The sequence below is a fragment of the Colius striatus genome, chromosome W (assembly GCF_028858725.1).
Source record: "Colius striatus isolate bColStr4 chromosome W, bColStr4.1.hap1, whole genome shotgun sequence".
Lineage (NCBI taxonomy): Eukaryota > Metazoa > Chordata > Aves > Coliiformes > Coliidae > Colius > Colius striatus.
In genome coordinates, this window is record NC_084789.1 from 9,119,056 (window position 1) to 9,145,525 (window position 26,470).

The following is a 26,470-nucleotide window of genomic DNA, read 5'->3' on the forward strand; positions in this document are numbered from 1 at the left end:
TGCTGGGCTGTAGCTGCTGCTCTTACAAACTCTAATTTATCTGCACAAGTACAACAAAACCCAGAAAGCATTCATGTTTCTAACAAATACATTTGCTATGAGATGTTATTATGAGTTAGAAGTCTCACCAGGTCCTCAGATGCATGTGCTTGAGCTCTTCGGAAAAGCTCGAGGTCATACTCACTCGTCAGGTTTTCAAGCAGAGGTTCTCGAGTATTGCCATAGGTTTGTCTGTGCTCCTGGAACAGCAAAATGTAGGAGGTTTTGCTGTCATGCTGCTACTAAGCTGTTAGAGCGAGCAGCTTTTTTTAGCCGAGAATGCTGCAGGATGACCAGGAAAGGCAAACTCCTGCTTAGTGGTCTCATTCCAGATGAGAGGGAAGGAAAGACTAAAGTTACAGCTTTTACCATATATTTTTCTTTCTGCTCCATGCTTAGCCCTGAGTTCCTCTTCTTCCTGAGCTCAGCTACTTTCTCTTTGTATCGCAGCTGTCTCTCTGTTGGTGCCTGAAAAAAAAACAGAAGTGGAAACTTACTGCTGGCTTCATCCACTTCAAACATTTTTGTTTACCTTCCCACCCTAAAGGATCCCTATTTGATCAGGTTTGTTGCTTCTGAACCAAACAAACCCTATGCTAATATGAGGACACCGCAGGTACCACACATGTATGCAACACGGGAAGTTTTTCTTCCTACCACAGCTTGCCTTTTCAATGTGCCTCAGTCCCACAAAACAGGGTGCACTCCCTGTGCACTGCTTAATCATGGGTAGACGCTCAGAGCTGACTCAAGTCTAAGACTCATGAACTGAAAAATGTAATTCTCTGGACTTTATTCTTTTCTGTTTAGTCAGAGTAAAATTATAGTTTACAGTTCTGCAGGAATTCTCTTGTTCTACACAAAACACACAGAAAAGATCATCCTGAGAACAGCTCCAGCCTCCTTTGTAATACTACTGGCCAGTGCCACCTCTCTGCTCTCACTAGCTCTTCCAGCCCTTCATTTAAGGGATACAGAATTGTCTTTGCCAAAACAAACTGGGGGTGACAAATGGGGGGTGTCAGGACCCAGCACAATAGCTTATCTGAGAAGGGAAGGATAGACCGAGCTTAAATCATTGTCACTGGAAACCACTGGCTGAGGTTTTTTCCATTTTTAACTGAGCAGCCACTCTTGCCACATGCAGATTGCCTACCTGGTGCCTGGTGGCATGTCTGTTGTCATCCTGCCGATGGGCCAGCATTCTCTCCTCAATTTGTTTATCCCGGCTCTGTGCTCGCACCTAGAAGCCAAAACTCATCTGTCAATGCTGCAGCAAACTACTATCAGAGTCTTAATCTCCTTTTCTCACTTAGGTGACTTTTCTGAACTGTAACTCACAGATGATTTGACACATGAATGCTGCTGTCTTACAGCTAAAGACATCAGCTGAAACAGGTTAACCTTATTTTCTTTTCATAAATGACTAGTCTGGGTATTTTTTTCACCAAAAAAAACATAAGATAAAACAGGAGACTCGCTTTACCTTGCACTCATCTGCTGAGAGATTATGATACAGTGGGCACCCCGAAATGGAGAAGTGTCGCTCATGTTTTCCAGTTAGGTGTCCTGCAAAGGATGAGAAAAAAGCCCCCAACTTTTAACATATGATCATAAAGAGGTTCAAAAAGTATCCCAGATGGGCAGATCCCTCACATCAGCTTCAAGGAGTATGCTCAGCTTATTACCAGTGTGACAGAAGGAGCACACTTCATGGTTCATGGCATAAATTTTAAAACGAAGGAAAATCTTTTTGATGCTAACTCAAATGCTGCATTCCATGCAAGCAGCCAGGCATGTTAAAGATCTGGAATCACCTGTTTCTGAAAACCTGCTTCTGGCAGCCATCAGTACCCTACCTGCAGGACTCTGCATTTTCCTCTCCCATCTGTGTTCATACTCCTAACTTGTTCTTCACCGTATCATCCCTCAAATGCTCGAGGAAGATTATACCTGCAGATATCCTTTACATTCCTTCTCTATACCCACTTCTCAGTAACACTTCTGATCCTAATTGTCTATTGTTAGGATGTATAACTCAACTGAGTGGGGACTTTGAATATCACAGCAAGAAGGCAAAACCCAACAGATTAATCCTGGAGATGAAATTACCTAAAGAGTTACAACCAGGAGTGGGACATTTCATGTTGAAATTGTAGCTTTCATGGAAGCGACGGCGCTTAGGGCGGTGAGACAGGTCACTTCCAGAATCCTTCATGGACATGTCCTTGGCAATGCTCTCATCATGGGATACATTTGGACTGGAGATATCAATATCAGACTCTGAGGAAGGCGCATTCCCGGTGGGGGTACGAGGTGGAGACTCATCGTGATCTGCTGCATTTTTAGTGTCTGAATAAGGATCAAGATGTTACAAATTTGCCCGAAAGAAAGCTTTCAAAAAAAAAAAAAAACCAAAAACATAAAAGCAACTCTGGAGAGCTGTCTCAAACCCTCTGTCCTCAGGATGTTACACTGTACCCTCAGAGAATGGAGTCACATATGTACTTCCCAACAGCATTTTACACACTTTTCAACACCTCAACGCACCCTGCGTACCTCTATCAGAAAAGTCAACAACTTGCTCAGTCTCTGAGCCAGAGGAGCGAGTCTGTCGGAGTGGGTATTTCTTTGGAGTCACGGGAGTCGGCTGCTGCTGGCTGCGGGTCACCCTCCTTGTGGAATAGACTGGCTCTTCTGCTCCAAACGACGGTGGGTTATGAACTGGGCTGGAATCTAATCCCATAGAAACGCCACAATTAATTACACCCACAATGACCACAGGAAGTCAGAGACTTGCCCCACACATGCTCTGCAACACCTGACAGCTGAGCACCAGCACAATTCTGTCCTAGCACCCACCGCTGTACATTGCCACAAACACAAGCTCTGTTCTTCCCAGCTTCAATCTTCTGACACTTTTACCAAAAAAATATCCTGTCCCGAGGAATCAGGAATTAGATAATCTTTCTCTGGATACAATTACTTAATAACTAGTAATTACGAACCAGTTTGCGTTCGGAAAGCTAAAGAACCATTAGCTTAAATAAGAACTATTGGTGTTCAGATAACCCTTCGGAATAAGCAAGTTTGCTTCTGCTGTGAAGCTACATTCAAAACACTGTCTGTGGTTTTGTGATCTGTCGTGGTTTAGGCCCATCAGGGAACAAAGACCACGATTAGCCTCAAGTACGGAAGAGGCTGAGAATTGCTCAAGGGCAGGGAGGGCTTAATTGCCGCTTAAGGTTCAGGACAAAACAGACCAGGCTACTCGGTTTGGGGAAGAAAACAGAAAATAATTTAATGCAACATCAACTAAAACATACCCACAAAAAACCCAAAACATAACCAAAACGAAACAACACAGAGTAATACATCAATGAAGAGTCCAACCAGCCTTTTTAAGAACACCTTCCCGCCACACCTCCCCTCTTCCCGGGCTCAGAGTCCTGATCCCGGGGTTTTTACCCTGTCCCCTCCTGAACGGTTCGGGGGGGCAGGCAGTGGGGGTCTCAGTCAGTCTGCTCCCAATAGCTTCTGCCGTCTGTCCCTCCTCAGGACGGGTGAACTCCACACCAGTCCTCCCTGCGAGTCCGTGGGGTAACTCACATGCATGGCAGCCCTGCACGGGCTGCTCCGACGTGCACCCATTCCAAAGGCTGCAGCTCCTCTCTGCCTCTCGTGTAGGGCTGCTCTGCGGCGTGCAGGCTCTCCAACACGGCCTGGGCCATGGCCGTCTCCCCACACAGTCCCTCGCCCGTCCGGGCTCACTCACATGGAGCTGCTGGTGGCTCTCAGTCCTGCCACGGATCTCCACAGGTTTCAGGGGCACAGCTTGCATTCTCGCCACGGCTTGCAGAAGGGTCTCCGGTCTATTGCTTCTCCTTCCTTCCTCCTCCTCTGGCTGAAGGGTCTGCGTGGTCACCTCCATCTTGTATCCCTCTTACACCTCCTGACTCGCATTCCAAATTCCCGTCCCCTAAATAGTGATCGCAGAGGCGCCAGATTGGCCCAGCCTGGACGGAGGTGGGTGTGAACCCAGGAGCCGGGGGAGGGTCCGCAAACTCTTTACCGGGTCTTCACTGCAAACCGCTCCCCCTGTTACTAAGCCAAAAGCTGCTCCTTGCTAAACCAGAACAGATCCTACACTGCTCATAAGACTATAAAACAATTATTTGCCATTAAATAAATGCTTTCATAACTTAGAGATATCGCACGGATTCCATACATATCTGTGGTAGGCGTCTGGAAGATCTCGGGTTGTAACGTGAGAGGTGGAAGGTACAGAAAAGGTGGACACAGGGTGGAGTGAGAGGAGGTACTGGTGGTAGCAGATATAAGCACATGGTGTAAACAAGGGGTTGGAATAAAGTATCATCAATGCTGAGTGTGTGGTGATCCTTGTCCCCTCAGCGGGGGGGCGGAGTAATCCGTGCAGGCGGCCTGGTGTTGTTGTCAGTGGCGGCAACATACGGTGACCCCGACGCGATCGGCAGAACGCAGGACGTTCGCAGCCATGGCGCAGTTGGAGCAAATGATTGAGGTACTTAAAACAATGGCGTCTGAAGTGGGTGAACAGATTCAGTATGTGCCCACAGTCACTTGCATCACATGGTTGCAGGGGAGAGGTGTGATATGGGCACCCATGGAATTATTAAATGCGCAGAAGTGGACAGTGGTGGACAGGGACCTGTATCAGGCTTTTGTAGAGGGGGCCATGGGAATGGGTCAGCTTTTTGATGCATGGGGAAATATTAAAAGGGTTCTGATAAAAACAGCAGAGAAAAAATAGTTTCGGTTATTGGTGCAGGAAGCTCTCCAGGGGAAGGAGCAGAGAGCGCAGACAGAGGAGAGAGTTCGTAGTGATCAGGAGACTCGGACGAGCATGGAGGTAGAGAATCTGGGAGAGCAGACGGAGAATGTTGAGCAGACAGGGAATGCCGAGCGGGTGGAGTCAGACAGGAGTACGGTGCAGGAGGATCAGGGGACAGTGGGGAAGCGCGACCCCATGTTAGACTGGGTACCACTGTGTAATGGAAAAGGTCATGTTCATTAATCAAATCATGAAAGAATAGTTGTGCAAGGAACCGTTTAAAGTCATTGTAAAAGTCTTGTAAAACTTTAACCGTAAAGTTTCTACAATGTGCACAGCTGCAGTTGGCTAAGGTGCTTATAGGAGGTACATTAGGTTGTGCATGAGCTGATAAGAGCCAATAGAAGAGTTCATGAGCGGGCCACTAGAGGAAGACTACTGACTTCATCCCAGCGACCACCCTACGACCACCAGGAGGCAGAAGAAGACCCCCTAGTAACAAGACAGGCACATGTTCAGAGTGCACCCAGGAGCAATGCACCCAACCAATAAGGACTGTATAAAAGGATGGGGGGGGGGGGGGGGGGTGTCGAGGAGTGGTTAAGGGAGAATGGACACGGATCCCAGGGTATAATGTTAGGCCCGATGGGGCAAGGCAATCTGAGTTCTAGTTATATGAACTTAATGCACAATCAAGACCAGAGTCAGAGCCATGGTTAAAGCAGTTGCTGTCACGTAGTCAGCGCAGACAGCAGGCCGCTTTCTGCTCCCTCAAGGTCGGGCTGTTTTCAGCTAACAAGCTAACAGCTCAAGGTGGAAAACAACTTCGGAGAAAAACAAGATGGGAAAATGTGAGGGAGCTTGCTTATCGCAGAAACCGCAAGTAGGATGAGCATAAGAATGTAATCTATTAGCTGCTGTTGCTGAGCTAGCTTTGAAGCTGCTGTGTATATAAGTTAGAGCCTGCTCTCAATGAAGAAGAAGATTTCTGCTATCACTCACATTGAGTAGGACTGATTTCTTCCCACCCAGCTGAGAATCGGACCCTGGGTTGATCGCCACATGAAGTAGGCTTTGTGCCTGGGTTTCAGGCCTTCGTGCCTGGGTTTTTCAGGCCTTCGTGCCTGGGTTTTTCAGGCCTTCGTGCCTGGGTTTCAGAGCCAAAAACTTCGCGGCGGGGGGGGGGGGGGGGGGTGGTGTCACGAGCCGTTGGTGGAGCAGAGTCTCCCGGCCGCCCAGCGCTGTTTTGCTTATTTGCCGCTTGCTTAATAAATTTGATCTCTGAGTCACTTAAATTGGCCTGTGAATTTTATCACAGCAATCTATAACAATTTGGTGCCGTGACTCGGATACAGGTAGATTTGGTATTGGATTCCCGGACTAGGGGGGCGCCCCATCTGCGGATGGCCCTGGTGTGGGAAAGTCCCTTGCCAAACTCTGTATTCCGAACCCCCTCAAAATTTGGCAAATAAGCAAATAAACCTGCAGTACCCCATAATTTTTGTGCATGAAGATCCAAACGAAGACTGTGGATTAAGTATTTGCGTGGTTCCATTCGGTTGGGGTGGGTGTCCTAGAGTGCGGGTGACTGAGAGGTCTCAAGGAGACCAAGCGAGTGCGGACCCTGCAGTAGTGCAGTTCCCATTGCCCGACAGGGCGTGGGTCATGACCGAGGGGAACGATTGTGAGAACGAGTCAAGGACACTCTGGAAGATGGGACAGAGGAAGAGCAAGCCCTCTGATCCCATGGGTGGCATAAGGATAGGCTGCCGGGTATTCCCCTAGAAAGTCCTCCGGGGATGATGATAAAATTTTTGAATGATTCTCCCCGTAGAAGACAAAAGAGTAAGGAAAAGATGGTACATAACTGTATGGAAGTTTGAGGGGGGGGAAATCATCAGAAAATCCCCATAATATTTGGCCCATATTTGGGTCTTTTGAGGACTGATTATGCGCAGACCTCAATTTGTGGGTAAATGATAAGAAGACCGTTACCCAAGAGGAAACTGATTTATAAAGGGACACTGGTTTATTAAGGGAAGTAAGAAACTTGATCCAGATCGAGTAAATGGGATACTGTCCCTACAAGCTCCAAAGAATAAGAGACAAGTTAGACAGCTTTTAGGTCTATTGGGATATTGCAGGCAATGGATTGAAAATTTTAGTAAGAAAGTAAAGTTTTTGTACCAGAAATTAACTCAAGATGGATTAGTTAAATGGACCGAAGAAGATGAAAGAGACTTTGAGAATTTAAAAGTGGATTTGATTAATGCTCCTGTGCTTAGCCTGCCTGATGTTAGAAAACCTTTTATTTGTTACCTTTGGAGGGGAGTTAAAGGTGTTTTCTCCCCATAACATTCGGGGGGGTATTACAACAAAAGGCAGAAAAATGGATAACTGATGCTAGGCTCTTAAAATATGAAGGTATATTATTCCACTCTCCGAAATTAGAAATAGAAACCACCAGTATGGGGAGCCAATACCCTGTGGCATCCCCAAAGTTCCAGAAGAGTGGAGAGAATGAATGGAGAAATTAAGAAACAGCTAACGAAATTAATGTTAGAAACAAAATGTCCTGGATTAAATGTTTACCCTTAGCTTTGTTAAACATAAAGACACAACCAAGAACTGACACTGGGGTTTCTCTGTTTGATGACCTAGAGATTCCCCAAGAACACCCTAATATAGAGGAAGGGTATTTACGGGAACATATAATTGAAATGTCAAAAAGACGGAATGAATTAAGGAAAAGGGAATGGTGGTACAGAGACCACCCTTAGATACTGCTATCCACACGATTAATCCTGGGGAAAAAGTCTTGATAAAAACCTGGAAAGAATCATCTTTAACCCCCCTGATGGGAGGGTCCTTTTCTTGTCTTATTTAAGGACCAATTTCCCAGGATCAGTGGGAAGCTGCAGAGGTCCCAGGAGAACTGAAACTTAAGCTGCGTAAAAAGTGACATGTTAACTGAGGAGCGGAGTGGAGTGATTTCCTTTTTGTAAAATATTAGTTTAATGTTTAAATTGTGATCATTAGAAAGGTGTAAGATAATCTGTGGGGCTGTAATATCTATTTTAGAGTAACAGATTGTTAGAAGTATAAAACAATCTGAGTCGAGTGGGGGTTGTAATTTAAGTTTATAAAAGGGTGCTTTATACGCAGAAGGCCCGTAGAACCGAGACCTGGATGTGAAAACCAGTGTTTCAGGCATCCCGTGGGTGCTGGAAGAAAAGGCAAAAGGAAAGAGGTCTATAAGGAGACAGAGAATACCCCTGAAGATTATGACTGCTGCCGAGAAGATCATAAACCTCACTGCTCTAAGCAACAGAGTAGGTGAAGGAGGCAGAGGCGTACTAGGAGCGGGGTATAGAGTCTCTCAAAGCCTCAAATTTGGAATCCTAAGATCCCAAGCCTACCTCTAAGAAGGGCAAAAACGTTGCACCTAAAAGAATGTGGGGTGAAAAACTAAAAAGGAAAGCACTATTTTATTTGATAAAGGCCCCACCCATTATCCGGGGATGGTATGTTGTTATCTGGCTGATGGAGTGGTTAACTATCCTGCTGCTGGCTATGTTATAGCATGAACCCCCCATTTTATGAGGCAAGCGGACTGAACCAATCAGACCTGTGAACGGCTCCAAGTGGGTTTGTTCGAAAATCGGTGTAACCCCATGCCTCTCTTTAAAGGTATTTAATGCCAGCAGTGAATACTATATTCAGGTAACCATTATTCCATACATTTTATATCACCCTGAAGAGTTTGTCTATAATCATTGGAATACCAGGGTGCTCTGGCACAAGCCGGAGCCTTTCACAGCCCTAACTATAGCTACCTTGATGGCAATTGGGGCAGCAGCGGGAGCAGGGACCGGGATTACATCTCTAGTGCAGCAGAACCAGAAATTCCAAGCTTTCAGAAGTAGCTTTACAAAATTGCCGGGGGTTGGATCTGCTGTTTTTACAACAAGGGGGACTGTGTGCAGCCCTAGGGGAAGAATGCTGTTTATATGTAGATCATATCGGTATAGTGAGAGACACGATGACAAAATTACAGGAGGGCTTGGAGAAACGAAAACGAGAAAGTGAACAGCAACAAGTCTGGTATGAATCATGGTTCAACAATTCCCCTTGGCTCACGAGATGTTATTGTCAGCTATAGCTGGGCACATCATTCTACTGGTATTAGTGCTGACGATTGGGCCTTATGTATTCAATAAGGTAATTGAAATTGGAAAAACCAGGCTAGAAGCAGCCCACTTAATGCTGGTTAGGAAGCAATACAAGCAGTTAGCCAACAGAGAGGATTAAATAAGTGAAACACCTATTTTAGAAATGGCTAAAGATGTTATTAGGAGATTTGATGAATGAAATGAGGAAAAGAAAAGGGGGGATTGTAATGGAAAAGGTCCTGTTCGTTAATCAAATCATGAAAGAATTGTTGTGCAAGGAACCGTTTAAAGTCATTGTAAAAGTCTTGTAAAACTTTAACTGTAAAGTTTCTACAATGTGAACAGCTGCAGTTGGCTAAGGTGCTTATAGGAGGTACGATAGGTTGTGCATGAGCTGATAAGAGTCAATAGAAGAGTTCATGAGCGGGCCACTAGAGGAAGACTACTGACTTCATCCCAGCGACCACCCTACGATCACCAGGAGGCAGAAGAAGACCCCCTAGTAACAAGATGGGCACATGCGCAGAGTGCACCAGGGAGCGATGCACCCGACCAATAAGGATTGTATAAAAGGACTGTGATACGGGGGGGGGGGGGTCGCACGCCGTTGGTGGAGCAGAGTCTCCCAGCTGCCCAGCGCGATTTTGCTTATTTGCTGCTTGCTTAATAAATTTGATCCATGAGTCAAATTGGCCTGTGAACTTTATCACAGCAATCTATAACAACTGGGTACGCGAGGGGAAATGGAGAAAACGCAGGAGAGAGTGATACTGACTGCAGCGCCGGGAGAAGCGCTGAGAGCAGCGCCGAGAGAGGCACCGAGAGTAGTACCGAGAGTAGTACCGAGAGCAGCACCGGGAGCGGCGCTGAGGCGGGTGATACCGAGAAAAGTCAGCCACCCCTCGAGCCACCAAAGTTGGCTCCTGACGGAAATGGAGGCGGGAGAAAGGGGAAAAGTCAGCCGCCTCATTGGCCACCGAAGATGAGTGATCTACGTGGAGGAGTGGCAGAAATGAGAGCTAGAAGACGGAGTCTGGTGCGGGTACGCGGAGGGGGAAAAAAAAAAAAAAAAAAAGGTTTGTATTGACTTGATTAGTAATGTGAGTAGTATTAGCCATACAACATAGACCTGCTATAGATTTTACTTTTAGCACAAGTATAATAACTTTGTTTATCAGCTGTGGTTTTTTTTTAGTGGATAAGAAGAAGCTTACCAGGCATGAGTTGCTAAACTAATGTGCAGATTGTCCTTGAACTGCTCTCGACTGTGAGAAACGAAGAAGCAAAAATACCTACAAGATAACAACTTTGAGCAAGGAGGAGGCTGAGGCAGCGTGTGAAACCGCAAGGCTTCTCGCAGAAAACTACAGCTGGCTTTTAGAGAAAGGACCAATTAGAAGGACTATAAACACACCAACTTTGCTGCTGATTATAAAAGTCTGATGCTTGTTAGTAAAATTTCAGTTATAAAAAAAAGAACAGTGGAGCAGGCTGCCTGGAGGGGTCATGGACATACCAGCTATCCCCATGCATTGAGCCACGGTATCCCTCACACTAGCCAGGGACAGGAGATCATTGAACACACTCACACTACTCTAAAAGTACAGCTCAACCGTCTTAGGGAGGGGGAGAGCATGGGGCATAGTCTACTTGCAGATTGACGTGTTTCTCAGAGTGCTCGCCGTGACACAGCTCAAGATGGAGTCACTCAACTATTGGCAAGATTGAACAGTGAAGTGGAACACGACCAGCACCTGTTCATATCTTCCTGCAATTGGCTCAGCTAGCACATGTGCTGGGCAGACACGTTATGTATCAGCCTGTGCCACAGGACACTGGAGTCATCGAGCATAGGGAGGTGGAGATGTGGTAGGCGTCCAGAAGATCTCGGGTTGTAACATGAGAGGTGGAAGGTACAGAAGAGGTGGGCACAGGGTAGAGTGAGAGGAGGCGCTGGTGGTAGCAGATATAAGCACATGGTGTAAACAAGGGGTTAGAATAAAGTATCATCAATGCTGAATGTGTGGTGATCCTTGTCCCCTCAGCAGGGGGGCTGAGTAATCCGTGCAGGCGGCCTGGTGGTGTTGCCAGTGGCGGCAACACACATCCAAAGAATTTTTCCTCTTGTTTTTAAGACCTAATTACCAGAAAATCATGCACATACATTTAATATCTGCAATAAAATTTGTTGAAAAATAAATTCTCTATCAAAGCATACACATAAAGCAATGGGAAGAAGTTATTATCTACTGTCACTTCTCCCCCTTGATGCCAGATGTCAGCTTATTAACTAACAGCCAAGAAACGACTATACTAACAGTAAAAATGAGGAGGTGGACACATTCAATGTTTTCTCCTACAATCTGGATGACTAAGTAGAAACATACAAAATAACTGGCAATACATTTGATTAAATTTATTGCAGAGTAGGGTCAGCGTCAACAAGTCATGAAAATACACCTTCCCTTGCAGTACAGAAAACCCCCAAAAAAACAAAGAAAACAAAACCAACTTTCACTTCTAAACATCATCTCTCTAAGCTGGGCTCCAGTACCAATTTAACTATCTAGATACAAAGCAAATTTTTAGAGTTCTCAGAAAAATTAGGCAAAGCTGGTGACAGAATTACAGTGTTTGAGTCCTACTTCCTTTAATGAGCAAACAGCTTTACTTTATGAACAGAGGATAGTCAAGTTTTAACTTAAGCCTCATCTGTACAATATGTACATGTAAAGATTGCTTTTTGTGGTGCTACACTCAGAGGCCATGAAAAAGTAAAATATTTTTATTTAGAGAGGAATACCAAACATTTAAGTTCTAAAGGTCAGGAATATGGAGTACATTGAGCCTCTTATTGCTAAAAGACTACTTTTCTTTTCCTTGTTTAAGAAAATAAAGCATTTACCTTGAGAGCTTTGACTGAGTCTGGCTGAGGAACGGGTCACACGTGCAGATCGTCGTGATGTTCCATCACTTTCAGAACTATCTGTGTGCTCAGGATCAGTAGAGAAATCAGAGTCTTCTGTTCCATCTGAGCTACTGCCCGCATTCCTCTGCAACAACACAGACATAAACATTAGCATAGGAGGACTAAAACTTGCATTTCTGCTATTTTAAGTAAATATTTGATGCTAGACAAATTGAAGCTGACACAATAACAGATGCAAACCAATATGTCAAGTGTATTACTCTGAAGAAAATCTTTTACTTCAATAAATACACAGCATCAGACAATGCCTTCAGTAACAAAAAGTTTCTGCAAACTGATCCACTAAAAAAGATCACAATAGCACCCGATTTTATCTAAAGCAAAAGGTAAATGAAGTTTCAGGGGTATGCTACCAAGCTGACTGTTCTCAGCTCACCCTGCCAAGCCAACAGCACTCCCATACCATCTGTCTGCTGAAACCCACCAAGGCAGCCCCGCAGAGCACAAGGCACCGTGGCAGCAGGCTGTGGGGCAGGACAGATAGATTCCAGCAACAGTCAAACTGACGCTGCACCATCCAGCGATTCAGAGCAGTGTCAGGGCTCCCCGGAGGAACTGAGGTGGAGAAATCGCAGAACATTGGGCAAAGAGGCTGCGCCAAAAGAGGCTGCAAATGCATCTGCATACACCTCGTCTTGGATCACCAGAGCGGCCCCGGGCACCACGCAGGGGGCCGGGCGGCTCTTCGAGGCAAGCAGATCTGAGGAGCTGGCGGGCCGTTAGGCCTCCGAAAATCCCTCACCTGCCCGGCAGCCTCTAACTGGATAGCTAGGCTATGGGGGCAGCAGGAGGCCTCGCTCAGGACGGCAGAACCCGCGGGAGCCCTGGGGGGACAGGGCCGAAGCCGCGGCAGGTGCCTGAAGGAAGAGCCAGGAACGGCTGAAGAGGACCTCATAGGGCTATTAACGCGAGCATAGCCCCCGCGCCGCTTTGTTTTGCACCGGGAGGAGACTCGTCAGTCCCGGCCAATCGCGACGCGCGTGGGAGGGGCCGAAATGGAGAGTGCAGCTCGCAGAGCGAAAGAGCGTGACTGACGGCAGCCGCCAGCCTATCACAGCGAGCCTCGCTCCCACACCAACCAGAGGGGTGCGGGACGGGAGAGGGGAAGGGAGAGAAGGTGAAAAAAGGAAAGCGGAAACCCATCAGTACCCAGCTCGGCAAGGCAACCTAGCCAATACATGACCAGCTCTCCAACCGTCTGACCAATCGGAAAAGCCAAGAGGCGGACCGTGCGGCAGGCGCGAGGGAGGGGAAACGGTAACCGTTGGGGGCGATGAGTGACAAGCAAGACGGCCAATCAGCGCCCGGCGTGCGCCTGCGGGAGCCACTCACAGGACGCATGGCGCGGGTACTGGGGGCTGAAGGCCGCTATTTTCCTCTCAGTTTTGTGCCCCTAGTAAGCAGCGGAGGGGGAAAGCTGCGATCCGACCTTGCCGGATATTCCTCTCGCCAGGGACTTCCCCAGTTTCCCGGTCGCACTCACCTTCCTGCGCTGCATCCTTGGCGGGGGCAGCGAGGTTGGATGGTCCCCGGCGCCCTCAGCCCGTGAAGCGGCGGTCGCCGCTGTGTTAGCACTGGCGGACTCCGTGGTGACAGCCGTCTTTTCGGTCTTGCGGCACGTCTACCCTCGATACCACCACCGCCGCCAGGCCCTGTGCCCCGCTTGGTCCCTCACGCTTCCGCCGGGGCGTAGTCCACACCCCCTCATCACGTGACCCCCAGACAGCCTCAGGCCAGTGGAGGCTGCCATCTTGGATTCTAACGCATATCCTAGCGGCGCCGCTGATAGTGAAGCTACGGGCGGCCATCTTGGGTTTGGGCTGAGGGCCTTCGGCGGAGACTGGGGCGACGGCCATCTTGGATCCGGGTGTGAAGTCGGAGGGGGTCCCGGTGACACGAGCGGATGTTTTCTTCAGGGAGCCATGTTGGTTTCGGGCAGCCCTGAGTCGTTAGGGCCAAGCAGAGGCACGTCGCTGAGTCCACGGAGTGATTGGGTGGAGAAAGGTGGTGAGTGTTCGTTGCTCTTGAGGTGGGGAGCATTGCGCTGCTGGCTCTCGCTCTCCTCCCGCCGAGGGGATGCCGCCGCCCGCCCTGTGCGCGGCCTGCGGGAGGGAGCGGCCCTTCTTGGGCCGTGGCGGGGGCCTCATGGGCTTGGGCGGGCCTCGCAGGGTTGTGCTGCTTTGGGCTCTCGTCTGAAAAGGCCGCTGCCTGTTCATTAATCGTCCCACTCTCAAAATATCGCCACGGGGTGGGATGGAGTGTGTATTTTTTGGTGAAGTTTTGCCTATGTCATTCTCGCACGGACGAACGCGAGCTGTCGTGTTTCTGCCCGCAGCTGCTGAGGGGCCTTGTCTCTCCCCTCCTTGGAGGCGGCTCGGACTGTGTAGGGGCAGAGGCAGCGAGTTTCAGCCGCTGCGCAGGCCAAGCACCACGGGAGCTGTTTGCCTGGTTGTGATTAGGCCGGTAGCTGCTTAAACGTAGCACCAGTAACATTAATGTGCAAACGCTGACCATGAGCAATGGTATGTTATAGCTTTATGTAAAGACCTGGGGGAAAAAATAAGAGTAATTAGTCGATCACATGATTTTTTTCCAACTCTGTTTTTCTTTAGGGATTATGAAATTTTCAGGGCCCAATCCTCATGAGTGCATCTCATCCTTAGTCATGCAAGTTATACCATTTCTCTCATTCCAAATTGTTATTGCTCCTAGGTGTATCCAGTATGCTGTGAAATGTTGAGAGAAGGCAAGATGAAATACCTCTGCTTTTGCCCAAGCAGAGAGGAATGGGAAGCAGTATGTGTGGTACGTAAATTGGGAGTGTACGTATTGGTTGCAAATAAGCCTACATTTGGTCTAACAATTGTACACAGGAAAACTATGAGTGTGTAAGCAACTCATTAGTCTGGTTATTCTCACAAGAGTAAATGTGTAATGTTGCAAACTGATGAAGTGCTCTAATGTGCAACTTCATCTTTTATCCCATCTTGCATTAAATGGAATCTGCCTGTGGTAGAAAAATTTAAATTAGCTTAAAGATTGTTTCTAACATAATGAATTTGAACTTTGCAAATATCCAAATTCAACTGCAGATGTGCTTGAGTGAAAAAGACAAAAGAATACCATGACCATGTGAAAAGTTGAACGTTACCACATCCCACTGGATTAGTTGCCTGTTGGTGATAGCTAGAGGATTCCTCTTTCAGAATCTCTGAATTGTATGGAAGCTATAGTGCTTAACTGTATCAGAGAAACAAAATATTAATTAGAGCTTCTAGGTGTTACTTAAGCTTATGTCTGAAATAAGTTATGTTACTGCATATTGGCAGGACTTAGCACCACCACTAGGATGTTACTGGAAAAACAAAGCCATCAGAACTGTGTGGTGTTTAATTACTGTCTTAGAGGTGGCAGCACTTGAATAGAAGCCAGGAATTCAGTTCCCTATGCCATCAAATGAAATGATAATGTAAACTCTGTGCAGTGTGAACACTGGAATTGATGTAATTAGTGTATCCACTGTATTTAGGGGAAGGGGACAATGAGAAGGGAAGATGGCCTTAGGCTTGCTAAGCTGTCTCATGCTTTCAAAAGAGCAACAATCAGATCACATTATGACCACAGCAGAGCTTGGAAGAACTTTTCCTTATGTGTGTATCTGACAGTGGAACAGATGGCAAGGATTGAACTTGCTGCTACTAGATGTCAGCTCAAAATCCAGCCTGAACCTAGGAGGTTTATGGCAGAAGTAAAAAGGTATTCTTTCATTAATTTGTATGTGAAGGTGTGTACAGTCCTTAGCCACGTACCAGTGGTTAGTACTGGAAAAGCTCCATCCCCGGGAGTTCTTAGAGTTGAAACTGCAGCTCTGTTGTAGGGGGAAAAACCAAAAGGGCTGTGAAACTTGAGAGGCTGCAAGTGGCATCCCTACAGGATGTCAGTGCTTGAAAACCCTTACAATCATAGAATGGTAGGGTTGGAAAGGACCTTTAGAGATCATCTAGTCCAACCTCCCCGCAGAAGCAGGTCAACCTAGATCAGGTCACATAGAAACATGTCCAAGTGGGTCTTGAAGACCTCCAAGGAAGGAGATTCCACACTCTCCCTGGGCAGCCTGTTCCACTGCTCCATCACCCTCACAGTAAAATAGTTTTTTCTTATATTTAAATTGAACTTTTTCTGTTCCAGCTTCATCCCATTACCCTTTGTCCTGTTGCTACATACCATAGAAAAAAAGAGCTGCCCCAACCTCCTGACATCCACCATTTAGATATTTGTAAATATTAAAAAGATTCCCCCCTCACTCTCCTCTTTCCTAGACTAAACAGCCCCAGTTCCTGCAGTCTTTCCTCATGTGAAAGACATTCCAGTCCCCTGATCATCTTGGTGGCCCTGCACTGCACTCTCTCCAGAAGTTCTCTGTCCCACTTGAGCTGAGGAGCCCAGAACTGGACACAGGACTCCAGATGAGGCCTCACCAGGGCAGAGTAGAGGGGGAGAAGAACCTCCCTCCACCTGCTGACCACACCCTTCTTGATGCATCCCAGGATGCCATTGGCCTTCTTGGCCACAAGGCCACATTGCTGGCTCATGGTTAGTTTATTAACCAGGTCTCTCTCTGCAGAGCTGCTCTCCAGCAGTTTGACCCCCAACCTGTACTGGTGCATGGGGTTGTTCCTTCCCAGATGCAGGACTCTGCACTTGTCCTTGTTGAACCTCATGAGGTTCCTGTCTGCCCAACTCTCAAGACAATCGAGATCCTGCTGAATGGCAGCACAGCCTCTGGTGAATTGGCCAGTCCTCCCAGTTTGATGCCATCAGCGAATTTGCTGAGGGTCACTCTGTCCCCTCATCCAGGTCATTAATGAAGATGTGGAACAAGACTGGCCCCAGAACCGATCCCTGTGAAACTCCACCCAGGCACAGTTCAGTACACATTAATTGCACCCTCACATAGAGAGCAACTCCACCTCCATGCCTGTTGGCCTGTCCTTCCAAAACAATCTATACCCCTCCATGGCTGTGCTCCAGTCATGGCAGCTGCCCCACCACGTCTCTGTGGCTGTAATGAGGTCATAGCCCTGCATCCACACCCACATCTCCAGTTTCTCCTGCTTATTCCCCAGGCTGTGTGCATTGGTGTAGTAGGCAGCACAGGGGCTTACTCAAACACACAGGTTTCCCTGGACAGATGCAGGAGGATCCTCCCTGATTTTGCTCTCCCTCAGGGTGGTCAGCCTTCTGCATCTCAGCATGGTGTGCAGATGAGGGGCACTTATCATGGCATTCCCTGCCCTGCCCTTTTTCCCAGCTAGAGAGGACAGCTTGTTCTATGTTGCTTCTCCCCCCACCTCCCAAGTCCCTTAGTTTAAAGCCCTCTTTATCAAGTTTATTAGCCTATTCCCAAATATTGCAGTGCCCTTATGGGAGAGATTAATTCCATCCTGTCCTATCAAGTTATAGTCCCCAAGGAAGGATCCGTTGTCGTAAAATCTGAAACCTTCCCACTGGCACCAGCCTCTCAGGCAGGAGTTAACTTGACTGATTTTTTCATTGGTGACTTCCCCTTTATCTCTGGTGAACAGGATGGAGAGAAAATAACCTGAGCGTCCCTACCTTTCACTTGCTCTCCCAAGATTTTAAAATCCTTTTTGATCCTGGAGATTGATGAAGATCCCTTCTTCATCTTGAGCAAGCTGCCAAAGTCAGGAATCAACTTGGGAAGAGAGAAGGATTTCTTCAGTGTGCAAATCAGGTATAGCTTCTGCTTACAAGGATCTCAACTGGGAGTCTGCTGCCTTTAATAATGTTCTTAAGACAGACTTGCAGTCTCTTAACTCTGTCAGCATTTTCCAAGTAGGAAATTAGGAACTTCCTGATGCTACACCAGAAGAAAATTTAGTAAGTAATTGATGTCTTGAAATTACATGTTAAATCACACAAAAGTGATTTTTGTCTTTTAAATCTTTGGTTATTGAATATATGTAAGTGCCAGAGTGCCACTGATGTCAGTGGAGTTAGCTACATGAAATCTCTTGACCTGTAAGGTCTCATTGAATGTCTTGAAATCAGCCAGAATCTCTTGCTGAATCTTGGAAAATACAGGCAATTAAAAGGGAATTTTCACCACAACTTACCTCCATAAACAGCTACAAACATCAATAGATTTAAATTACGTTTAAAACTCTAATGTCCTGCTTTAGTTCTCACTTGCTCTGGAGACATGGCATTGAGTGAGCTGCTTGTGGGACCTTAATATAACCATCAGTTACATTGGTGATTATATAAAGTAAGTTTGCTTATGTAGGAATTATTATGAACCAGAGTAAATGCCTGTAAAGTACTTCAGGTTTTTCAGTTGCTAAGTGCTCTATGAATGTTAAAGCATTCACTGTAATTGCTTTGTGTGTTATTTGTTACTGTGGGTTCCTGCGGGGCTACTTTAGCCACTTAAGCATATTTTAAAGCAAGAACACCACTATATAATGAAAATGCACCATAAAAAAAAAATCTCAAGTGCTATACTTGAATAAATCTTATTTGCTTTCAGGTCTCATCCCAGTCCAACTCTGGGGGCTAGAGTTACAGAAAGATGTTTTCGCAGTGCAAGCTATATTCATTCAAAGATGTAGAGAATCTAGGTAATGCACGTGCAGAGACGTACATTGCTGGAGAGGGTAATCCTGGCTGTAAAGCACCCATATCCTGCATTACTGCATTAACAGCTCTTAGATCGTGTAACAGCCTCAATTTCCCTGATTTTTTAGGGATAGTAAAAATTGGTGTATTCCATGGACTAGTGGATGGCTTAATATGACCTTTTCCTAATTGTTCATTTACTAATTCATGCATCTGGGCGAGCTTTTCTTTGCTTAGCGGCCATTGATCAATCCAAACTGGTTTATCTGTGAGCCGGGTTAACTTCGGGATTGTTCACCCATCAATGGCTGCCATTAAAAATTTTCATTCATCAAACTAAAGCCCATTTGGTTTAAGGCGTCTCTACCTAAAAGCCAAACTGAAGTGTTCATTACATAGGGTTTAATTTGTACACATCTATTTTCTTCGTTCTGTATCCATACTGAAATCAGGTCTCTGCTAATTTTTGTCATCTGTGTTCTTCCTACTCCGACAACAGGGGTGTCTAAATTCTCTAAAGGCCAGCTTTTTGGCCAATAGGATAACGGAACAATGGTAACGTCTGCTCCCGTACTGTACCCAACCATTTGTTTGCCAATTGAATGTTGGAATACAACCATCTGAGTGGGCTTTACCTGTGAAAGTGGCATTGCCAGTCTTACCTCAGGTACTCCAGTGGATCCAAAACCACCATCTTGATGCTTACGACTTCCTGAAAATGGAACTTTAGCTCTGAAAGGAACTAATTGAGCTATTTTAGTTCCTTTAGGTATATAAACTGGTGGCTGCCATACTTTAATCATTATTCCAATGTTTCCTTCATAATCTGCATCAATAACACCGGGGAGCACAAAAATACCCTGTTGAGAGGCCGATGACCGTCCAAAAAGCAGAGCACTTAAACCATAGCCAAGGGGTCTGATAGCATTGGATGAGATAACCGTTATATCCATATTGTGGATGGTTACATCTACTGCTGTTTCCATATCCACTCCTGCACTTCGTGCAGTGGCTGATCTGAGGCCATCCAGGCAGCCACTGGTGTTAAAGGGTGTTTTTGTGTCATCACGCTCACCCTTTTTGCGCTCGTTAATCCGTTTCCCTTAGACGTTACGTGTCTGGCCACTCAAGAGTGGTACTCAGTGGCTCTATGTCCAAACTTGCCACATTTGTAACAATTGCCATTAAATCTGCTGTTGGACCCTGATGATCTGATGGAGCTGTTTATCCATACCAATGGTCTGGACTGATGTTTATTTTTCATATGTCCCACTTTTCCGCAGTTAAAGCATTTTGGCCTCCAATTTCCTTTGTTCTGTCGAACTAATGGTTTCAATGCTGTTGCCATGGCTTCAGCTAAATGTGCTGATGATCCTACCCGAGAGCAGGCTTCTATCATGTCCACCAAAGTTGCCGTCTGCGGGACAGCCTGCAGGATCTTTTTGCAATCATGGTTAGCATTAGCAACTGCTAAGTGTAATTCTATTTCCACTTTTGCTTCAGCCGACATATTTGGTATACAATCCAGAGCTGCTCTTCGACAGTCTAAAAAGGTCATAAAAGGTTCATTGGGTTTCTGTATAATGGTTGTGTATGAGGGAACTGGCACTCCCATGTCAGGGACTATCTTAAACGCTTGACGAGCCAGTGTCTGTGTTGCAAAATAGCTTCATGGAGTTGGGCTTGTACCTGATGGTCAACAAACGGTCCTTTTCCTAACATCATATCCGCTGTGACAACTCGCCGGGGATCTCCTTGCTGTAAGTCCATATTTTCTACTACTGCCACATCGACTCTTTTTTCCTATTCAGACTCCCATAGTAATACCTGAGAGGGCTTCAGGAAGGTATCTGCTAGCTTCCTGCAGTCAAATGGAGTCATTAATCCGCTGGCGAAAATATGATCTAATAAGGTTTGAACATATGGGTTGGTCAAGCCATATTGCATGACAGCTTTCTGGCCTTCCCTTACCAACTTCCAATCCAAAGGTGCCCATTGTCATTGTGTAGGATTATTATGTGCTGTTATTACTGGAAAGGCTTGTGGAATGAATTCTCCTTCAACTACTGCATCACGTATGAGGTCTCTCCATTTCTTAGCCGGATCATAGTCATCCGACTGAGGGGGTCTCTGAGTACCTGCGGGGGTGAAACTTTAATCTTTTGTCTAGTTAATTTGTTAAGCTGTTTCAACAGTTGATTAGCTATTGCTTTTGGCTTTTCTATCAGTTCCTCCAAGTGGGCCAAAGTCCGTTTCATATCTTCTCCGTGCCTTATTAATTCTTCCTTTAAGAATTGTCTTTGTTGATCTTCCCCTTCACTAGATGTTGGGGGTGATGATGGAAGAGGAATACACTCAGGGATTGATAAGCTCAGGGGCAATGGCAGATCCGTAGTATTGAGGGCAAAGCGTACCTTTCAGGCATAGCAGCAGGATGGGAAGAGGCAGGACAGTGAAGAGTGGGTGGAGGGGAGGAGAAACAATGTGTGGGCTCCTAGAAAGGTGCTCTAGGGGGGTTTGGGGGGGGCATTCTCTCCTCCACTAGAGGTGGAGCCGAGGGTACTATGACATTATCACCTCCAAGGAATCTCTTGGTATTTTCTTCCAGAGGTGGAGCCAATGGCACTATAAAGTCACCACCTCCAAAGAACCTTTTAGCATCTACTGGGAACGCAGATGGTATGGCATTTTCTGCATTCATGGCAGCAGCTGTAACATACTCGGCTTCTAGCTATTGTAGAATGGATGATACTAGTTTACACAGGCCAATAGCATTATTCAACATGTCTCCTAGATTTTCCCAATGTTCCATTTCATATACTTCCTGTGGGGAGACAAAGAAACCTACATCCTATCCCCATCTTACAAGTCTTAATTCTCTCTTTCATAGTTGAATCCTTTCTCAGCAAGGATATGCTGGAGGTTGTCAATAGAGTTTTCCTCTTTGCTCATCATCTTTCCCATTATACTGGTTTAATTGGGTCACTTGCCTTTCCAGACAGGAATCCAGGTAATTTTCTGCTGAGGTTTCTTAATCCAACAAATTCAGCTGATCATGTCGGGGTCACCAAATGTTGTAGTGGTACAAGCAATATTCATTCAAACATGTAGAGAATCTAGGTAATGAACATGCAGAGACATACACAAGCAGCGTAGTACAACCAACAGAGTTGACTTAAAGCCACCCTTTACTTGCTAGCTACTTCCTTATATGCTGCTTCTGCACATGTGATCACACAGGGCCCAATTGATTACCTTGCAGCACCTGTTTCTGATAATTGGCAGTAGCTTGCCAGCTGCATTAACTTGTCACTACCATCTTTATTCAAGCTGGCTGGTTGTGGTAGTTTGACCATGGCTGGATGCCAGGTGCCCACCACACTGCTCTATAACCCACCTCCTCAGCAAGCCAGGGAAGGGGAGAAAATAAGATGAGAGTCTCGTGGGTTGAGATAAAAGCAGTTTAATAAAGAAGCAGCAAAGCCGCGTGCGTGGGAAGCAAAGCGAAAGCAGATAAAGCTGTTATTCTCTACTTCCCATCAGCAGCGATGTCCGGCCACCTCCCGAGAAGCAGGGCTTCAGTATGCGTAGCGGTTGCTTTTGGAAGGCCAGAAATGAATCTCGCCTCCCCTTCCTGCTCCTCTCCCCCAGTTTATATTACTGAGCTGACATCATATGGTATGGAATATCTCCTTGGTCAGCCTGGGGCAGCTGTTCTGGCCATGGTCCCTCCCAAGATTGTGCCCACCCACAGCTATTGGTGAAGGTGGGGGAAGGAATGCTGGAGGGACAGCCCTGATGCTGTGTGAGCAGTAGTCATAATATTGATACAAACAGTAAGCACAGCACTGCAAGAGCTGCTGTGGAAAATCACTACCATCCCAGACCCACTACAGTCTCCACCCCTTATTCCATACAATTTATGTCATGCTCAGATAAACCATCTTAACAACCCATATACATTCTTATATACTCTCATTAACCGGTACCCCCACTCTTCAACAGACAAACATCATTCTTGTATTCCCTCTTGCATCAAACAAACAAACAACATTCTTGTATCTTTCATCCTCTGCAGATGTTCACTGGAGCAGGCCATAACTTATGTCTCATCTATCAAGATGGATATCCAGGCCAGGGGAAACACTGTGTTCAGTGTTGGGCACCAGCACCGGCTTGGTTTGTCCACTTGTCCGGTTTCTTGCGAAGTTCATACCTCATTGCCTACAACAGACAACTCACATAACAGGTTATTTTTCCCCCAAGGTTAAATCTCCTTGAGGTACACATCAAGTTTCCCCATCCTTTCTCGTCACCCATCAAGTACACCCAGGCCCTTTCCCATGGGAGGTGCAACCCATACTGCCTTCCCCAGCCATTTCCCTGGGTGCACTACAGGGACCTTATCTCCTTCCACAGTATGTAGGTGTCGTGGTTTTGCCCAGCTGGAGCAAAGGGGGAAAAAAACCCGCAACTCCTCCCCCTCCCAGCGGAACGTGGAGGGCATCGGAGAAGGAAAAAAAAAAGTAAAAGAGCCTGCATAAGTTGAAATAAGAACAATTTACTAGGGAAAATTGAAGGGAAACAACTATAACAAAGACAAGGGGATATTACAAAGCAAATTGGTGAGTGATGCAGTTGCTCACCACCCGGGACCTGACCTAAGCGACCGATCGGGACCGGTGACCCAGAAACCACAACACCGGAAGAGCTTCTTCCGGCCAGCCCCCACCTATATACTGGGCATGACGTTAGGATGGTATCGAATACCTGCTGGCCAGCCTAGGTCAGCTGTTCAGGCTGTGCCCTTTCCTGGTTCCTCATGGGAATTAACTCTATCCTAGCTCAAACCAGGACATTCCACCCGTTATTCTATACCATTTACATGTCATGTCTAGTTTTACACATCATAATCATCTACACATACATAGCATAGAGCAACTATAGGAATAATGACATTTAACAGCTATCATTATACAAGTTAGTTCACGGGTTATTCTCACCCAGAATCAAAATCCCTTGAGGCACACATCGAGTCTCCTTATCCTTACACATCACCCACCAAGTACACCCAGGTCCCTGAACAAAAATAATCCCATGGATGGGTTTGCCTTTACCTGAGGCAGGACACACCCAGACTGCCTTCCCTAACATGTCTTTTATATGTACCACAGGGACTTTGTCACCTTCTACAATATGTAAGGGTTCTGATTGGGCAGGGCCAGCTCGATTGACAGATCCTCTGGAGTTGACTAACCAGGTGGCCTTTTCCAAGTGTGTATCCCAATACTTAAAAGTTCCATCTCCCATTGCTTTCAGTGTGGTTTTCAATAACCCATTGTATCGCTTGACTTTTCCCGAGGCTGGTGCATGATAGGGAATATGATAAACCCATTCAGTGCCATGCTCTTTGGCCCAGGCATCTATGAAGTTGTTTCTGAAGTGTGTCCCATTGTCTGATTCAATTCTTTCTGGGGTGTCATGTCGCCAGAGGACTTTCCTTTCAAGGCCCTGAATAGTGTTCCGGGCGGTGGCATGAGCCACAGGATATGTTTCCAACCATCCTGTGGTTGCCTCCACCATTGTGAGCACATGGTGTTTGCCTTGGTGAGTCTGTGGCAGTGTGATGTAATCAATCTGCCAGGCCTCTCCGTATTTATATTTCTGCCATCGTCCTCCATACCATATGGGCTTCAACCGTTTTGCTTGTTTAATTGTAGCACGTCTCACACTCATGGATAATCTGTGCAATAGTGTCCAAGGTTAAGTCCACCCCTCGATCACGAGCTCATTTATAGGTAGCATCTCTGCCTTGATGACCTGAGGTATCATGGGCCCATCGAGCTAAAAATAACTCCCCCTTATGTTGCCAATCCAGATCTATCTGAGAAATCTTAGCAGCCTTGTCAACTTGCTGGTTATGCAGATGTTCTTCCGTGGCCCGCTTTTTGGGTACGTGAGCATCTACATGGCGCACCTTCACAACTAGTTTCTCCACTCAAGCAGCAATGTCGTTCCATAGTGGAGCAGCCCAGACGGGTTTGCCCTGTTGTTACCAGTTGTTCTGTCTCCACTGCTGTAGCCATCCCCACAGAGCATTTGCCACCATCCACGAATCAGTGTAGAGGTAGATCCTTGGCTGTTTTTCCCAATGTCATGGCTTGACATGATAGCCTTTTCTGGTAAGGGGGAAGGGGCTATAAAGATGGCTCCTGTAAGAAGTTGCTCACAACTCTCCCCAGCTCAGAGTCAGACCCACTTCTGGGGCTGAGCCAATTAGACGCCTCCACAATCACTTTTGAAGAAGAACACAGAAGAGGAGGTTTCTTCTTCCATCTTCCTCCACCTTCTTTCTTCTTCTGCCCCTTCTTTTCCTTCTGGCTGGTGGTGGTGCAAGGAGTAGGAACAGTGAGAGAAACAACCATGTGGACTCCAAGGTCAGTGATGAAAGAGAGGAGGAGGTGTGCTGGAGCAGAGACTCCCCTGCATTCTACAGAGAGAACTGGTGAAGCTGAGATTTATTTTAATTTCTTTAAAGACCCTGCATCAATGGTAGAGACTCATTTTGATAATGAGCCCATATCAGAGGCAGACACTCATTCTGCTAAAGCTGGCCCCAGACCAGGGGCAGTGATTTACTTCATTAAAGGCCCCAAGTCAGGGACAGTGAATATGGCCGGAAGAGGCTGTGTCCTGAAGGAGGGACCCAATATCCACAGCTGTAACTTTGGGGAGGAACCCAGAACAAAGCAGCTCATTAAACTTATGCCCAGAAGAGGCCTTGTCCCGAGAGAGGGACCTTGTACCTCCAGAAACTGCAACTGTAGTGAAGAATCCACGCCTGAGATATTCACCAAGGACTGTGTCCCATGTGAGGGACCCTGTATCGGCAGAAGTCGCAGCTGCTGGGAACAACCCACACCAGAGAAGTTTGTTAAGGACTGTGTTCCGGGGAAGGAACCCCGTGTTGGAGCAGGGGAAGAATGCCAGGAGTCATCCTCATCTGAGAAGACAGAAGCGGCAGAGCCCATCTGTGAGAGACTGACCACATCCCCCACTCCCTGCCCCTCTGAGCTGTTGAGGGGGAAGGAGGTAGAGATATCGGGAGCAGTGAAGTGGGCCTGAGAAGAAAGGAGGGATGGGGGAGGGAGATCTTAAAGTGCTGGTTGTAATTTTCTCATCATCCTACTCCCTTTTTTGCTTTTATTCCGTTCTGTTTCTTGTAGAATAAACTTTCCCACTTTCCTTTCTAAGTTGAGTACTGGAGTCTGTTTTGTCTGGAACCATAATTGGCAGTGAGCCCTCCCTGTCCTTGTCTCAATCCACAACAACCTTGTTTATCTTTTTACTCCCATTTTGCTGGGGCCTCGGCCATCCTAACGATGGTGGGGGATGAATGGGGGCACTGAGCGAGAGACTGTTGTGGTGCTGCTGTGCTAGCTGGGCCAAACCACAACACCATTCAGCAATGAATAAAGCCAATTGGATGACTTTTACCTCTGCAAACTGACTCGATTCACCCTCTCCTTCTGCAGCTTCTGAAATTTTGCATAGGGGACTCCATACAGCTGCCTTCCATCTCCAATGCCTTCCCACAAGGCAGCAGGACCCATCGGTAAACAGGGCACACTGCTTCTCATCTTAGAATCATAGAATCATAGAATGGTAGGGTTGGAAGGGACCTTTAGAGATCATCTAGTCCAAACCCCCTGCAGAAGCAGGGTCACCTAGATCAGTTCACATAGGAACATATCCAGGCGGGTCTTGAAGACCTCCAAGGAAGGAGACTCCACAGCCTCCTTGGGCAGCTTGTGCCAC

At 46.7% G+C, this 26,470-nt stretch overlaps 1 protein-coding gene and 1 long non-coding RNA gene across 10 annotated transcripts in view; one reads left to right on the forward strand and one right to left on the reverse strand.

The window, feature by feature from the left end:
• The window catches only part of LOC133628468 (histone acetyltransferase KAT7-like), a 26,454-nt gene extending 12,608 nt beyond the window's left edge, over nucleotides 1-13,846 (reverse strand). For 2 of the 6 annotated variants that reach the window (XM_062016644.1, XM_062016642.1), the window contains exons 1-8: nucleotides 13,497-13,836; nucleotides 11,930-12,077; nucleotides 2,599-2,775; nucleotides 2,152-2,391; nucleotides 1,526-1,608; nucleotides 1,196-1,282; nucleotides 409-507; nucleotides 129-239 (exon numbers count right to left, since the gene is read on the reverse strand). In XM_062016644.1, coding sequence (XP_061872628.1) covers nucleotides 129-239; nucleotides 409-507; nucleotides 1,196-1,282; nucleotides 1,526-1,608; nucleotides 2,152-2,391; nucleotides 2,599-2,775; nucleotides 11,930-12,077; nucleotides 13,497-13,511 — 960 coding nt within the window. In that variant the 5' untranslated portion in view covers nucleotides 13,512-13,836. Of the gene's footprint in view, nucleotides 1-128; nucleotides 240-408; nucleotides 508-1,195; nucleotides 1,283-1,525; nucleotides 1,609-2,151; nucleotides 2,392-2,598; nucleotides 2,776-11,929; nucleotides 12,096-13,496 lie in introns of those variants that run through there. The other 4 variants (XR_009820711.1, XM_062016643.1, XM_062016645.1 and 1 more) reach the window with 4 other exon arrangements.
• LOC133628469 (uncharacterized) lies at nucleotides 13,727-25,905 on the forward strand. 4 transcript variants are annotated; one of them, XR_009820716.1, is made up of 4 exons: nucleotides 13,727-14,020; nucleotides 14,726-14,818; nucleotides 17,599-20,412; nucleotides 22,731-25,905. It is a non-coding gene; the product is annotated as an uncharacterized LOC133628469 (long non-coding RNA). The 4 variants fall into 4 exon arrangements; XR_009820715.1 differs by having other exon boundaries at nucleotides 13,728-14,020; nucleotides 17,599-17,914; nucleotides 18,564-25,905; XR_009820713.1 differs by having other exon boundaries at nucleotides 13,730-14,020; nucleotides 17,599-17,768; nucleotides 18,564-25,905.
• Nucleotides 25,906-26,470: the final 565 nt, after the last annotated feature.